At 40.5% G+C, this 15565-nt stretch overlaps 1 protein-coding gene across 1 annotated transcript in view; it reads left to right on the plus strand.

Annotated features, from left to right (window-relative positions):
* Window positions 1-1504: 1504 nt before the first annotated feature.
* The window catches only part of LOC150084891 (uncharacterized), a 129427-nt gene continuing 115366 nt past the window's right edge, over window positions 1505-15565 (plus strand). Inside the window, exon 1 of the mRNA XM_090376383.1 lies at window positions 1505-1586. Coding sequence (XP_090232509.1) covers window positions 1505-1586 — 82 coding nt within the window. The remainder of the gene's footprint in view (window positions 1587-15565) is intronic.

Consider the following 15565-nt stretch of genomic DNA (forward strand, 5'->3'; position numbering starts at 1 on the left):
CGTTATGAAAAAGCCCATTCAAACTCAGCCCTTTTACGTCCTATGTGAGGAGGAAGATGGTTGCATCCACGGGCTATCCGCGAGGGCTCAAAACAAATTTGGCGGAGCCTAGAGAATTCTCTAACACTCTAGTAACTGATTAGTTGACAACTACTTCTCGTGAAGAGTGTGACTTTAGTCTTCATTTTTTTCTAACAAATGGGATATAATCATTAACAAAGATTGTACCATTAAATTTAATGAACGTGCACAACAACCCAAGTTTCCATTTCAGTAAATCTTTAACGACGTACTTAATATTGCTAGGTTGTCCCGAAATATGATTGAAAAATAACTGAAAAATATATTAAATTAACGATTTAATCACCCTCGTCATATATTTTTTAATGCTTTGATTTTCGAACCTATGCAGGACAGACGAAAGTGATCTGCCACAATTATTTTTAGTAAAAATAAACCTACAAATATTTGTTTTAAATAGTTAAATAGAAGTACGAAAATAATACTCGTTGCTCTATTAGGAATTACTGTTTCTAAAGTAAATGTTACACAAATCGTATTTCAATTATGCAGGAATGATCTATTCCAATTATGGTAACCGATAAGAATCTGCTCCCATCTCTAAAAATATCATCCGTCTTTTATCTGTTATGAAATAACAAATAGAAGGTAACTATTTTATTATTATTTATTCTTCTTATTATTATTGTTTTTTTTTAACAGGAACAGATTGTTACTTTTACTGGATAAAATTTTCCCATCTTTACTCTGAATATCTTAAGAATACGTGTATTTGTGGATTTTTTTTGTTTATAATTTTCCAATAATACCGCCAGGTGACACTAGATGCAGAAGTCTCTGCATACTTGTTCTGTGCTCCTTTTTCTTTTTCTTCTTGGTGAAAAATTATGATGTGCAGACTAAATTTTTGCCTGTCAATATCTATATTAAAAATGAGGCAGCATATTAATTCTTTTCAAAAAGTGATGTATTCGTTGATATTGGTTTTGTCTCTAGTGATATGTTGCATTGTTAAAAGCTCTTTTAAGTTTAAAATAGATAATAAAGTTGAATTTCTATCTTACTGATGTTTTGGATATTCAATAAGCAGTGCTTCACTGTGATAGTGGTTTTGTGAGTACATTGAAGTGGTTAATTTCCAGTTATCAGGTAGAAGCTTGTGAAATGCGTATATCCAATGCGTGCTCTCAAGGACAACTGCTTGTTGATATTGGTGTGAACTGGATATTCAAATTTACGGATTTTGCTTAATCTGCATGAATTCATTATTTATGTGGGTGTGTCATATTTGTTCCTATAGTACATGATGAGCTATCTGTATTGTGGATCGATAATATTATTAGTAGTATTAATGTAAGTATTAGTAGTTGTATTAGTATAAGTAATGCATGCATACAACGCGGAGTTGTATGCACTGTTTGTGAAACAGTATTCTGTGGAGGTCAGAAATTTAAAAAGTATATGGGTATTGTTCTATAGTGTAATGTCGTGGTGTGTATCTTCTGACCTTTTATCCGTTGGGCTCCTAATAGGACCCACCGTTGGCCACATTTTACCACGAGGAGGTAGGTCAGATACCCAGCAGATTATATTTTATACTCTGGCCGGCCCTATCACCTAGTTTCCGAAGATTTCAGTGGCAAGGGCCTCTTGTTAAAAAAAAAAAAAAATTACGTAGGCGCTAGAGTTTGATTAGGCCTAAATGGTTTAATGAGAGTGAGGTTGGAATTTTGACGTTAGTAATTTGGCTGTGTTAATTTAGGGCACGTACGCTGTCGTTTTAGTTAAAGTGTGGTGGGGAGAGACTGAAAACTGGGAGAGACAGACAGAAATATGGGAACGATAAATAAGGCGACCCCTGACAGATCAGTGGAGACATGCCCACCAGAGGAAGAAGGGGTGGTGGCAGGGGAGGAGACAGAAGCCCATGCTTCCCCTCCGCCCAGGGGAATGACTAAAGGTACCAAGCAAGTGAGTCAGTACGGATCTCCAGAATGGTGCTGGCAGCAAAGCTGCAGATGTCATGGTCAAATCAGGTGGGTCAAGACCGGTTGCTGTTCCTGGGACTGTATGGTCCCATCCAAGAGTTGTCGGGTTGGTTTTCGGTCATACATGTTTTCCCGTCCATGGAGTCTATTTTTGTGGCATTGCTGAGTCGTCTAGGCTGTTGAGCTACCCATACATTGGATGGTGTAGCTTTTGGAGTCGGAGTAGTCCAGTGTTGAGTCCCCTTCAGTCAATCAACAGCGGGTGTAAGCCGAGCGGACGTTTTTGGAAGTTACGATTTTGCCGCTATGAGGGATTTTCTTCGCGCAAATTTCGTAAAAGCCTTACATTCATCCGCCGTGTCCAGTAGGTGCGATTCCATGTTTCGTGGTAGGTATGTTATTTTTGTTATTTTTGTGATGAGACTGCATCCATCTGATGTCTTCGTAGAGTTCACAGTCAAACATCAGATGATGCCAGCTCTCCACTTCACAGATACAGAGGGGGCTCTGGGTGATTACAAAGTAGGTGAGTTTCGCGTTAAATGCATCATGAGAAGATACATCACTTGGAGTCCTGGATGGAACCAGGTCGGGGAGCTGGGGTAAAACCTGTCAGCTGTCAGGATGAATATTTTAGTGACCTCCTCCTTCTTCGAGACCGTGCATCTGGTTTGCCACGTCTGCTGCAGGTATAGGAAAACAGTCTTGCTTTTTACAGTTTTCTGTCATTGTCTGGATCAAGTGTAAAGTCTAGGAGGGTACACGCGGATCCTTTGGTTAGATGGTACAAACTAAAACTCGAACTATTTTTTATATATCCCCATATATGTATTTTGTCTGTAGATTGCGTGGTTTTCTGGTCGATTTGTCTGTTTTGCTGAACGAAAAAAACCCCAGTTTCTGGGAAAAAAAAAACCTTGCTATCTACGCCTGAGATCGACCAACTCAGCCATGGAGTGAAAAACCCCCATTAAAGTTCCTCGCGTCATCGACAGGATTCGAAACCCCAGCCTTTTCCACCAAGAAAAGGCTGGGGGTTCGAAATGGAGATACGATTGTACTACGCGCACAGACGGTTAGGTGGTACAACATTCCAGGTCTGATTATTTCGAGTTAGAGCGGGAGAGTCCCCGCCAGGGCCTGTAGAGAATGGATATTACCGTGCTGCAGGCGCGAGTGATGGTAAGTAGTGTGATTCTTTAGATTGTGTCCAGAAGGCATTTGTTGGCTACATTGGTGGCTTTGGGGAACCAAACTACAGAAGCATAAGTTATAGTGGCATAGTGTTTTGTGGAAGGCGCCACCGGTGTTTTCTCACATCTGCTCCATGTACTTTCTGAAGAAGTACACAATCTCTGTAAAAGCCAGAAAAAGTGTAATGTCTGGTTTGTGTCAGAGTAGTGTTATGTTTTATTGTTGTCTCTGGCTGCTTGTCCGCAGAGCCCATAGTGGCCCAAACGTTGCCCTCTACCACCACTGGGAGGTGAGCCAGGCTGCCTATCTTACTCTGATAGGAAGCCTGGCAGAGGCGAAGTTTAGAAAAACAAATTGGAATAAGGATGGCCGTATAGTAAAGTGACAGGGTTCATCTGTAGGCCCCAGTCTCTTCTGGAGAAGAGACCATCGACGAGTATTTCTGAATCTAATCTTTGATGTACATTAGATGCGGTCAAAAAGAGAGATGGGAGTCCAGGATGACCCACAGGTATTTAATTTGTTGGGCCAATTTAATAGTTCTATCTTCAATTTTAATCTGTGGTGGCCTACGGGGGTTAAGGGTTCCTTTAAGTAGTATTAATGAAGTCTTGTTCGGTGAAATCCTGAGAAAATGGGTCGCAACCCAAGTTTGCAACACGTCGAATGCCCTACTTGCCATTCTCTCCAGCTGAGCAAGAGAGTTCGCCACACAATAAGGATGAGGTCGTCTGCAAAGGCCTAGGATCTCACTTCTCCCAGGAATTCGTCTAGGATGAGGTTTCAAAGGAGTGACCCCAGGACTGAGCCCTGAGGGCACCCCTTAAAGACCAGTCTGGTGAGTTTTCTGTAGAGAGCGTTTACTTCTATCTTCCTTTTGGATAGGTATGTTTTGATGATATTGTACAGGTTGATTGGGGCACGCATGCTTTTCTCAGTCTGGCAAGCACGCTCAACGACCATATAGTGTCAAATGCCCCTTCGCAGGGGCATTCGACACTATTGATATGACTAGAAAATACTTCTTGTCGGAGCTTGTAGCCCCATCAATAAGCGTCTGTAGGGCGTCGATGGTAGAGAGAGCCGGTTTGAAGCCAAATTGTTTTGGCGAAGAGGGATTTGCTTCGTTATAGTGTCATTGAATTCGAACACGCAACATCCTCTTTAATAGTTTGCTAGCAACTGGGAGCAAGGCAATCGGCCGCAACGGAGTATGCATTGTCCGGTGGTTTGGTTGGATTTTTTAAAATCAATTTTAGGTGTGCTATTCTTCAGTCAGATGGGAAGAAGCCAGTTTTGAGGCAGCAGTTAAACAGGATGGGTAGGATGAAGTGTGCTGATGAATTAAAAGTAAAGTGTTCGATGTCTAACGGCCCCTAGGGTTTCCCCATCTCGGCGTTGTGTACTCTGTTTCTGTATCACAGAATCCTGTGAAGATCAAAGGTTTCAAAAGTGTAATGTGGGTGTTAGGGTTGTGTAGTGTCGTGTTATTTTGTTCCACTAACCATTTAGCCGTTCGGCCCATAGTGGGATTCTCGTTGCCCACACTTCACCCTGGTTAGGCAGTAGAGGAATCGCTTAAGTACTCTAGCATTCTGTCCAATAAGTGTTATTTTTAAGGTGCCGTTTCAAGTACAGGGTTTGTCGTCAGATATTGTAATTTTTCTTCAACATCGACAAATGATGTTTGATATCAGCACAGGGATCATGACAGGTGTTCCCAAACTGGTTATTATATTCGCTTTACTGTCTGAAAAGGCACATACCCAGCCAAAATCTCAGATCCAGCTTACTATGGATTTTTTTTACATATAGTTTGGTGCAGAGTTCGTATTGGTTTCTGGAACATTGGTCTACTTCGTCATACGCATCTGTAATATCATGTCTGTGTGCAGTAACTGCCTTCTGCACACTTTATCCTGATGTGGTGTTCATTTCATAAAATTTTCCATTTCAATCCCTGGAGTAGTGTTCCAAACCATCTCTTAATCCAAGAGGGTAACTAAGTTTCTTCTCGACTCGCTCTAAATCAGCGGTGCACATAGAATTTTTTTCTTTTTTTCGGGTCGGGGAAGAGGATGCCGAAGGTCAGAGCTACTGCTTTGAACCAGGAAAAAATGGCATATTTTAGTTTCTTCGTTTTGTCGAATCTCTGAGAAGAAAGGTCAAGTTTAGCAACTTCTCCATGCGCACTCTTGTTCTGAATTGTCATTTGGAATTTACTTCTCTCCTCAAAAGCAGTCTGAACACACCCCAAGGATTGAAAATTTATTATTAACTGTTTAACTCTACGTTCTCTGCACTAGTTTTTCTTAAAGAGATAAATACTGTATAATCCAGTGCAAAACTTTTAATAACAAATGGCATAAAGCTTTTAGGGTGAATTGAGCGCTTTCATCAGCAAATTCTAACGGGATAAAGACGTTAAATTTGTTGCCAGCGTTTATCCAGTTTCAAGATAGTTGCCTCCAAGATAGGGTGTAGGTAGCCTCGTGCGCTTGCAGCGATTCATAGTTCTTGAATTGCATGATATATTAAGTGACTCTAACCAGAGGCGGTTGTGAAAGTGTCGGGATAGGTCAATCACTTCGTAATCGCGCTTGGGGTTAAGGTCATGGTGAGAAAAAAAATACTATATTAGGGTTACCCGTAAATGATTACATTAACCCGTATTTGTGTCTGTAAATTGCGTGTGTTTTCTGGTCGATTTGCCTGTTTTGCTGGACGAAAAAATCCCAGTTTCTGAGGGAACAACCTTTGCTATCTACGCCTGAGTAACCTTCCCTTTACCCCTAATGGTAGTTACCTCTTTGAGTAAATCCAACTTAAGCACACTGTGATCACTGCCACCTAGTGGTTCCTTTATCAGCAGATTCTTAATGCATGAAGAATCACTACTAATAATCAGATCAAGAGTATTACTCCCTTTAGTTGCCTCCCGAACATGCTGATGTAGAAAACAATCACCCAATAAATCCACAAAGACCTTGCTAATGTGTGAGTGATCAATCCACAAATTTCAATCAATATTGAAAATGGTAAGCATTCAAAGAACTTATATGATTCTTCATGCATTAAGAATCTGCAGGTAAATGAGTAAATGAACCACTAGGTGGCAGTGATCATAGTGTGCTGAAGTGGGATTTACTCAAAGAGGTAACTACCATTAGGGGTAAAGGGAAGGGGTATTGCTTTCGTAAAGGCGACTACGATGGACTGAGACAGTATTTAAATTCTATACAGTGGGACCAACTGATGATGTTACCAACAGCAAATTCAAAATGGGACGCATTCAAAGAACTTATCTTGGAAGCTACTAGGCTTTACATACCAACTAAGAAATATTGTTCAAGGTTTAGGCCTAAGTGGATGTCAGATAAACTAATGAGACATATGGCAGAGAAGAAAAATGCATGGGATACATACAAATTAACATATGACACAGAAGCCTCTGATAGATACAAGTTGATAGATACAAAGAGCTTATGATAGATACAAAGGAGGCTAGGCAGGCGAAGGCAGATTACGAGAAATCTTTGGCAAGGGATGCAAAGAAAAACAGGAAAGAGTTCTTTACTTATGTAAACTCTAGCAGGAAGGGGATGAATCAGATTGGTCCACTTGATATCGATGGGTCAACTGTTGATGATCCTGCTCAGCTAGCTAACAAACTGAATGAATGTTTTGCATCGACATGCACACATGAGGAGTTATTGAGCGAGGGGAATGCCAGAGGTGTATTCAACTCTGGCAGCAAGCTAGAGAATCTTGTAATAACTGAGAGTAAAGTGGAGGAGAAATTGTTGAAGATAAATACAAGAAAGGCACCTGGGGTGGATGGGATCTATCCAGTTATATTAAAGGAGGCAGCAAAGGATGTAAGCAAACCCTTAGCCATAATTATGAGAGCTTCCTTGGACGCAGGGGAAGTACCCATGGACTGGAGATGTGCAAATGTGACCCCAATTCACAAAGGAGGATCAAAGGGCGACACAAGTAATTATAGACCTGTTAGTTTAACTTCTGTTCCTGGAAAATTAATGGAGGCACTGGTTAAAGAAGCACTGCAGGATCATCTAGACAAGACTTCAGTTATAGCTCAGCCACAGCATGGTTTTGTTAAGGGGAAGTCTTGCCTGACCAATTTGATTGGATACTATGATGCAGTCACAAAAGAACTGGATGCAGGGAATAACTTTGATATTATATACTTGGATCTTAGAAAGGCTTTTGATACTGTTGCACATGGAAGACTGCTGCACAAATTGGAGCAGTGTGGCATTGGAGGCAAATTGCTGCTATGGATAAGGGGGTGGTTGAGGCAGAGTAGACAGAGAGTGGTAATCAATGGACACTGCTCATCGTGGACTAATGTTATTAGTGGAGTTTCTCAGGGTTCAGTATTGGGTCCATTATTGTTTTCTGTATTTATAAATGATATCGATGATGGTATATCAAGCTTAATGTCCAAGTTTGCAGACGATACGAAGGTTGGCAGGATTATCATGGACACTACTCACACTGTGCTACTGCAACAGGGTCTGGAAAGGTTGAGCAGATGGGCTGAGACGTGGCAAATGAAGTTTAACATTGACAAATGTAAAGTACTACACATGAGAAACAGCAACCCCAGAGCAACGTATCAACTCTGTGGTACTACACTGACAGTGGTAGAGAATGAAAGGGACCTGGGGGTGGTTGCGCTGGCAGATATGAAGTTCTCTGAGCAGTGCAGACGGGCTGCAAGAGTAGCTCATGGTGTATTGTCAATGATATATAGGAATTTTTCAAGCAGGGATAAGGAGGTGATTATTCCCTTGTATAAGGCAATGGTCAGACTACACCTAGAGTACTGTATACAGGTCTGGAGGCCTCATTTCAAGAAGGATGTAGAGATGCTGGAACGAGTACAGAGAAGGGCAACAAGATTAGTGAATGGAACAAAGGGGTGCTCTTACGAAGAAAGGCTTAAGTTTTGCAAATTACAATGTCTGGAGGCTAGGCACCAGCGAGGTGATCTGATAGAGGTGTATAAAGCCTTGAATGGTTTGAGCATGCTCAATGGTGATGGGATTCTTCCTCTTGCTCAGAATAATCACCTGAAAGGGCATAAATTCAAATTGAGAAAAGACGGATGTAGGATAGACGTGAGGAAATTTGCCTTTAGCCAGCGGGTGGTTGGTTGGTGGAATAGACTTCCATCCCTTGTCGTGGAAGTTGATAGCCTAAATAAGTTTAAGGCTCAGCTGGACAGGTATTTCGAACGAACAGAGGGGTGAAGTGGGAGTGGTTTTTTTTTTTTTTTATTAATTTATTATTATATTTTTTTTTTTTTGGCTGATGCTGCATAAGCTTTCTTTCTTGCATCAAATACCTCTACTAATGCTAATATCTGGGAAATTAAATACCCCCATTATAAGACTCTCTGATTTACTGGCCCACTCTATTTCCTTGTACAGTTTCTTATTATACTCATCAGAGTCATTAGGCCTATAGCACACTCCTACTCTCAATTTTGATCTCCCAATGGTTATGTCACACCAAACTGACTCGACACTGCACTGTCCGTTGATGTCGACTGGCTGTACTTCCTTGGATTTTATGTGTTTCTTAACTAATAGCATAACCCCTCCTCCCTTCCTATCCAGTCTGTCCTTTCGGTAGACGTTGTTCTCCCCAAATTCCAGTTCTGCATTCCTTATATCTGTGTGACACCATGTCTCTGATATCCCAACAACATCTGCCTCTGATGTTTTGAGCAATACCTTAAATTCACGTTGTGGCAACTTGTTGTGAGAAATAAGAAAAACGATGTTTTTGTTATATCTCATTTCACCTACATCGGTGATTTTCTAGGAACCTACATCTTTCACCTACATCGGTGTTTTACTACGAACCTACATCTTTCACTTACAACAATGATTTACTACTAACTAACATGTTGCTATGCAATAACTTGTTCGAAATATAAAAATTTTATTTATTATTTTATAATAAAATTTTATTGCAGTGAACCCTCGCTAATCTGGTTACTGTTAGTTCGTATATCGGATAATCCGGATCGAAATATGAAAAATTCTGTTCACAGTTGAGTACTTTGAAAGACACAGGATTTAGGAAGGCAGATGAGTCACTGTGACTGTGCACAGAAAGAGAAGGAACATACGTTACATTTTCCTTTGTGTTGTACAGTATCGTCGTTGACTGTGAGTGACCGAATGTTATTGCTTATATCACTTCGGTCATATGTACATAAGTTAACATATTTTTCATAATTATTGGTTCTGAAGAATTGAAAAGTGGAATAAAAAGAGGACACGTTACTCTAACTACCATTAACAAACTCAAAGTGTTAGAACAAACGGAAAATGGTTTTCTTGGAAATAAAAAAATTGCTAAAGAATTTGGTATTGGCCAACAGGCTTTGTCAGATATTAAAAAACAAAAAGAGTCTATAAAGGCATTTCCTTTAAAATTCGATGTGAGGAGTAATAAAAGTAGTCTATCAAATAGGCAGACAAGTTCAAGTTCAAAGTTCAAAGTATTTTATTATTTTTTTTTGGCGGGCTCCAGGGTTTCCCCTATTCACCGCTGAAAGTAATCTATACATTGGGTACAATTTATAATGATTAATTGTACATAAAAGTACAATGATTAGTTATACATAAAGAGTACAATGATTAATTATACATAAAAGACTATTTACAATTGTGGTACATAAAAAGACTATATACAATGGTGGTACATAAAGAGACTATATACAATGGTGGTACATAAAAGACTATATACAATGATGGTACATAAATAAATACTGGGCTTCGGAGTCCAGCAGACTGATCAATACATCAGGTAAGAGTAATTCAAAGAAACAGTCTACCATTTTACTGAACCTCAGGGGGCAAGAATTCTTTTCCTCCGTTTAAACCATTTCTCTGCATAGGTGGAGAAGGTAGTATAATATTCGGAACAGTTAACCAATCTTGTCAGTTCGGAGTAGTCAAATATATTTGTGAGAAGTTGAAAGTCCAGTCTTAAATCATCGTACAGAGGACAATGAAACACGAGGTGCTCGACAGTTTCTCGAGAACCACAACTACAGAGAGGAGTGTTACTTAATCCTAGTGAGAACAATTTAAAGTTAAGACTTCCATGACCGGTATATAAAAACGTAACATATAAATCAGGATTTAGCATTAGCATTAGCATTAGCATTAGTAGAGGCATTTGATGCAAGAAAGCAAGCTTATGCAGCATCAGCCAAAAAAAAAAAAAAAAAAAGTAACATAAATAAATAAAAATAACCACTTCCACTTCACCCCTCTGTTCGTTCGAAATACCTGTCCAGCTGAGCCTTAAACTTATTTAGGCTATCAACTTCCACGACAAGGGATGGAAGTCTGTTCCACCCACCAACCACCCGCTGGCTAAAGGCAAATTTCCGCACATCTATCCTACATCTGTCTTTCCTCAATTTGAATTTATGCCCTCTCAGGTGATTTTTCTGAGCTAGAGGGAGAATCCCATCAGCATTGAGCATGCTCAAACCATTCAAGGCTTTGTACACCTCTATCAGATCACCCCGCTGGTGCCTAGTTTCCAGACATTGTAATTTGCAAAACTTAAGCCTTTCTTCGTAAGAGAACCCCTTTGTCCCATTCACCAATCTAGTTGCCCTTCTCTGTACTCGTTCCAGCAGCTCTACATCCTTCCTGAAATGAGGCCTCCAGGCCTGTATACAGTACTCTAGGTGTGGCCTGACCATTGCCTTATACAAGGGAATAATCACCTCCTTATCCCTGCTAGAAAAATTCCTATATATCATTGACAATACACCATGAGCTACTCTTGCAGCTCGTCTGCACTGCTCAGAGAACTTCATATCTGCCTGCACCACCACCCCCAGGTCCCTTTCATTCTCTACCACTGTCAGTGTAGTACCACAGAGTTGATACGTTGCTCTGGGGTTGCTGTTTCCCATATGTAGTACTTTACATTTGTCAATGTTAAACTTCATTTGCCACCTCGAAGCCCATCTGCTCAACCTTTCCAAATCCTGTTGCAGCAGCATAGTGTCAGTAGTGTCCTTGACAACCCTGCCAACCTTCGTATCGTCTGCAAACTTGGACATTAAGCCTGATATACCATCATCAATATCATTTATAAATACAGAAAACAATAAAGGCCCCAATACTGAACCCTGAGGGACTCCACTAATAACATTAGTCCACGATGAGCAGTGTCCATTGATTACCACTCTCTGTCTTCTCCCCCTCAACCACCCCTTTATCCATAGCAGCAACTTGCCTCCAATGCCACACTGCTCCAATTTGTGCAGCAGTCTTCCATGTGCAACAGTATCAAAAGCCTTTCTAAGATCCAAGTATATAATATCAAAGTTATTCCCTGCATCCAGTTCTTTTGTGACTGCATCATAGTATCCAATCAAATTGGTCAGGCAAGACTTCCCCTTAACAAAACCATGCTGTGTCCTAGCTATAACTGAAGTCTTGTCTAGATGATCCTGCAGTGCTTCTTTCACCAGTGCCTCCATTAATTTTCCGGGAACAGAAGTTAAACTCACAGGTCTATAATTACCTGTGTCAGCCTTTGATCCCCCTTTGTGAATTGGGGTCACATTTGCACATCTCCAGTCAATGGGTACCTCCCCTGAGTCCAAGGAAGCTCTCATAATTAGGGCTAAGGGTTTGCTTACCTCCTTTGCTGCCTCCTTTAATATAACTGGATAGATCCCATCCACCCCAGGTGCCTTTCTTGTGTTTATCTTCAACAATTTCTCCTCCACTTTGCTCTCAGTTATTACAAGATTCTCTAGCTTACTGCTGGAGTTGAATACACCTCTGGCATTCCCCTCGCTGAATAACTCCTCATGTGTGAATGTCGATGCAAAATATTCATTTAGTTTGTTAGCTACCCGAGCAGGGTCATCAACAGTTGACCCATCGATCTCAAGTGGACCAATCTGATTCATCCCCTTCCTTCTAGAGTTTACATAAGTAAAGAACTCTTTGCTGTTTTTCTTCGCATCCCTTGCCAAGGATCTCTCGTAATCTGCCTTCGCCTGCCTAACCTCCTTTGTAACTTGGTTACAGATCAACTTGTATCTATCATAGGCGTCCGTGTCACGTGTTAATTTGTATGTATCCCATGCATTTTTCTTCTCTGCCATATGCCTCATTAGTTCATCTGACAACCATTTAGGCCTAAACCTTGAACAATATTTCTTAGTTGGTATGTAAAGCCTAGTAGCTTCCACGATAAGTTCTTTGAATGCTTCCCATTTTGAATTTGCTGTTGGCAATATCATCAGTTGATCCCACTGTATAGAATTTAAATACTGTCTCAGTCCATTGTAGTGCCTTTACGAAAGCAATACCCCTTCCCTTTACCCCTAATGGTAGTTACCTCTTTGAGTAACTCCCACTTCAGCACACTGTGATCACTGCCACCAAGTGGTTCATTTATCTGCAGATCTTAATGCATGAAGAATCACTACTGATAATCAAATCAAGAGTATTACTCCCTCTAGTTGCCTCCCGAACATGCTGATGTAGAAAACAATCATCCAATAAATCCACAAAAGCCTTGCTACTGTGTGAGTGACCAGCCCCCAAATTCCAGTCAATATCTGGGAAATTAAAATCCCCCATTATAAGACTCTCTGATTTACTGGCCCACTCTATTTCTCCGAACAGTTTCTTATTATACTCATCAGAGTCATTAGGCCTATAGCACACTCCTACTCTCAATTTTGATCTCCCAATGCTTATGTCACACCAAACTGACTCGACACTGCACTGTCCAGCGATGTCGACTGGCTTCACTTCCTTGGATTTTATGTGTTTTTTAACTAATAGCATAACCCCTCCTCCCTTCCTATCCTGTCTATCCTTTCTGTAGACATTGTACTCCCCAAATTCCAGTTCTGCATTTCTTATATCTGTGTGACACCACGTCTCTGAAATCCCCACAATATCTGCCTTTGATGTTTTGAGCAATACCTCAAATTCATCAAATTTATTTACTAAACTCCTAGCATTGGTGTACACACAAGTATACAAACTCCTAGCATTGGTGTACACCAATCCATTACGACAAGAAAATGGATTGAACCAATCCATTTTCTTGTCGTAATCAACAACCTCGGGAAAAAACTTAAAGGTCTCCCTACCCAAAGTAGAGGTAGACCAGGTATTTTGCCATGCTCTACAACATTCATTTCTCATTCTTTTAATGTCTACCTTTTCTTGCAAGTCAGTATTATACGTTATACCATTTACAATCGCTGGAACATTTTTTCTTCTACAATATAAAAGATAATGTAACGTTACTTCATATTGGATTGGCAGTCGATGACCTGGAGAGCAGCTGTAGAGACAGTTCGACAAGCTCTACTTACAGCGAGAAGAAAGAATCTTTGTGCTTGGGTAAGGTATTTTTGAACAAGGGAATTACCGATTCTGTATCCCCAGACCCCAGCAGCATAACACACAATTGGTATAAATATACAAGAGTAGTATAATTTAATGGAAGATTTCTTTACACCAAAAGTACTCCTGGTAATCTTAATAATTTTATAGGTCATAGCTTTTATTTTCTGAAGTACATATTTTCCGTGGTAATTAAAATTAAGACGGTTGTCAAGATAAATTCCTAAGTATTTATGCTGCAGAGTACTCCTAATCATTACTCCATTCAACTTAATAACAGGTGGTCTATTCACATCAAGAGAGCCCTTTAGCAACATTTGTTTTGTTTTATTAGTCGATATTTGAAGTTTATGTTTTTGACACCAGATATCCAAGTCCTCTAGAACTTCATTTGCTCTGCACTCTAGCTCCCGGCGGGAATTACCAAAAATCAGAATAGCAAGGTCGTCTGCGTAAGCTATCTGAAGGATGTTGTCTCGATCAACCGCGAGCCACCCATCAAGGACCATGTTCCAGCACACAGGGCCAAGAACAGAGCCCTGAGGGCAGCCCCTAGAAACAGATCTGGAGACAGAGCAGAATCCTGAGGAAACTGTGATGCTGCGAGAATCAAAGTAATTCGAAAGGAGACGGTAAATAGGAGCAGAGACCCCAGCCTCTCTGGACCTCGCCAGGACACTTGGCCACCAAACAGTGTCAAATGCCCCTTGGAAATCAACAAAGAGACCGAGGACATATCGAATTGGAATTTTGAATAGAACTCAAGATCTGACAAATAGCATCAACAGGAGACCTTCCACGTGTAAAGCCAAATTGAAGTGAAGAACTTAGGTTTCTGTTTAAATAATAATTTAGAAGACTTTGCCAACGATGGGCAGCAGTGCAATGGGCCTGTAAGAGGACGGATCATTGGAGGGTTTGTCAAAGGACTTAAGCAGAAGTTTAAGTCTAGCCTGTTTCCAAGCCAGCGGGAATAATCCTGAAGACAGGCAAGCATTCAAAAGATTTAATATAATTAATGTACAATTTTTCCAAAATCTTTTAAGTACAGAAACCTCAAGGAGATCCTGTCCAGGACATTTACCATCCCTTAAGGTTGAGATAGCTGATTCCAACTCCGTATCCGTAAAAGGAGCTTCGGTTCGGGGCCCTTGGTAAGATAAATGATCTAATCTCATTATAGTTTGGATGGTGTTTTCACAGAAAGCAGTGTCCTCATGGAGTAAACCGTCCAAGATAGCATTTATGGACAAACTCCAGTCCAGGGTTTCGTTACCATTTACAATAATAGAAGAAAGAACATCGCCGGGATGAACCTTGTTAGTAACAAGTTTGTAGGGTAATCCCCACGGATCTTCATTTATGTTATGCTGAACAAACCTTGCCCAGGCAAGTTTCTTCTCTTGGAAAATGGTATTGAAATAACTCCTTCTATTGGATTTATACAACTCACCAAGTCTGTCAATCTCATCTCTCGGCCTGTTAGCTCTTTTTGCTCTCTGAAAATTACGACGAGCATTTTGTAAGTTTCTTCTGAGAATTGTGAGATTTTGGGTCCACCATGAAACACTATTCATTTTTCGTTTTTTCTTTTTTAGAGTGGACTCACAGACGGTGATTAGAATCTCTTGAACTCTAGAAACCTGCATATCAGCAGGAAGCGAACCAAGTTGGACGATTATTTCTTCTGAAGTAAGCTCTTGAACCTTTACATCAAAGATATTCCAATCAATGTGTTTTGTCTTAAACCGCGGGAAGTCAAAACAGCACCTAACAACCCTAGGATTGTTGTTTGGACTGATCATAAAAGTGATGACATTGTGGTCGCTCGAGCACCACGAAGTATGGCTAAGCCAGTTGGGAATGCTATAACCAAGAGTAGAGTTTGAAAGGGTAATGTCAATACAAGATTGA

The sequence above is a fragment of the Mastigoproctus giganteus genome, chromosome 6 (genome assembly GCF_048544385.1).
Source record: "Mastigoproctus giganteus isolate SK-2022 chromosome 6, ASM4854438v1, whole genome shotgun sequence".
NCBI lineage: Eukaryota > Metazoa > Arthropoda > Arachnida > Uropygi > Thelyphonidae > Mastigoproctus > Mastigoproctus giganteus.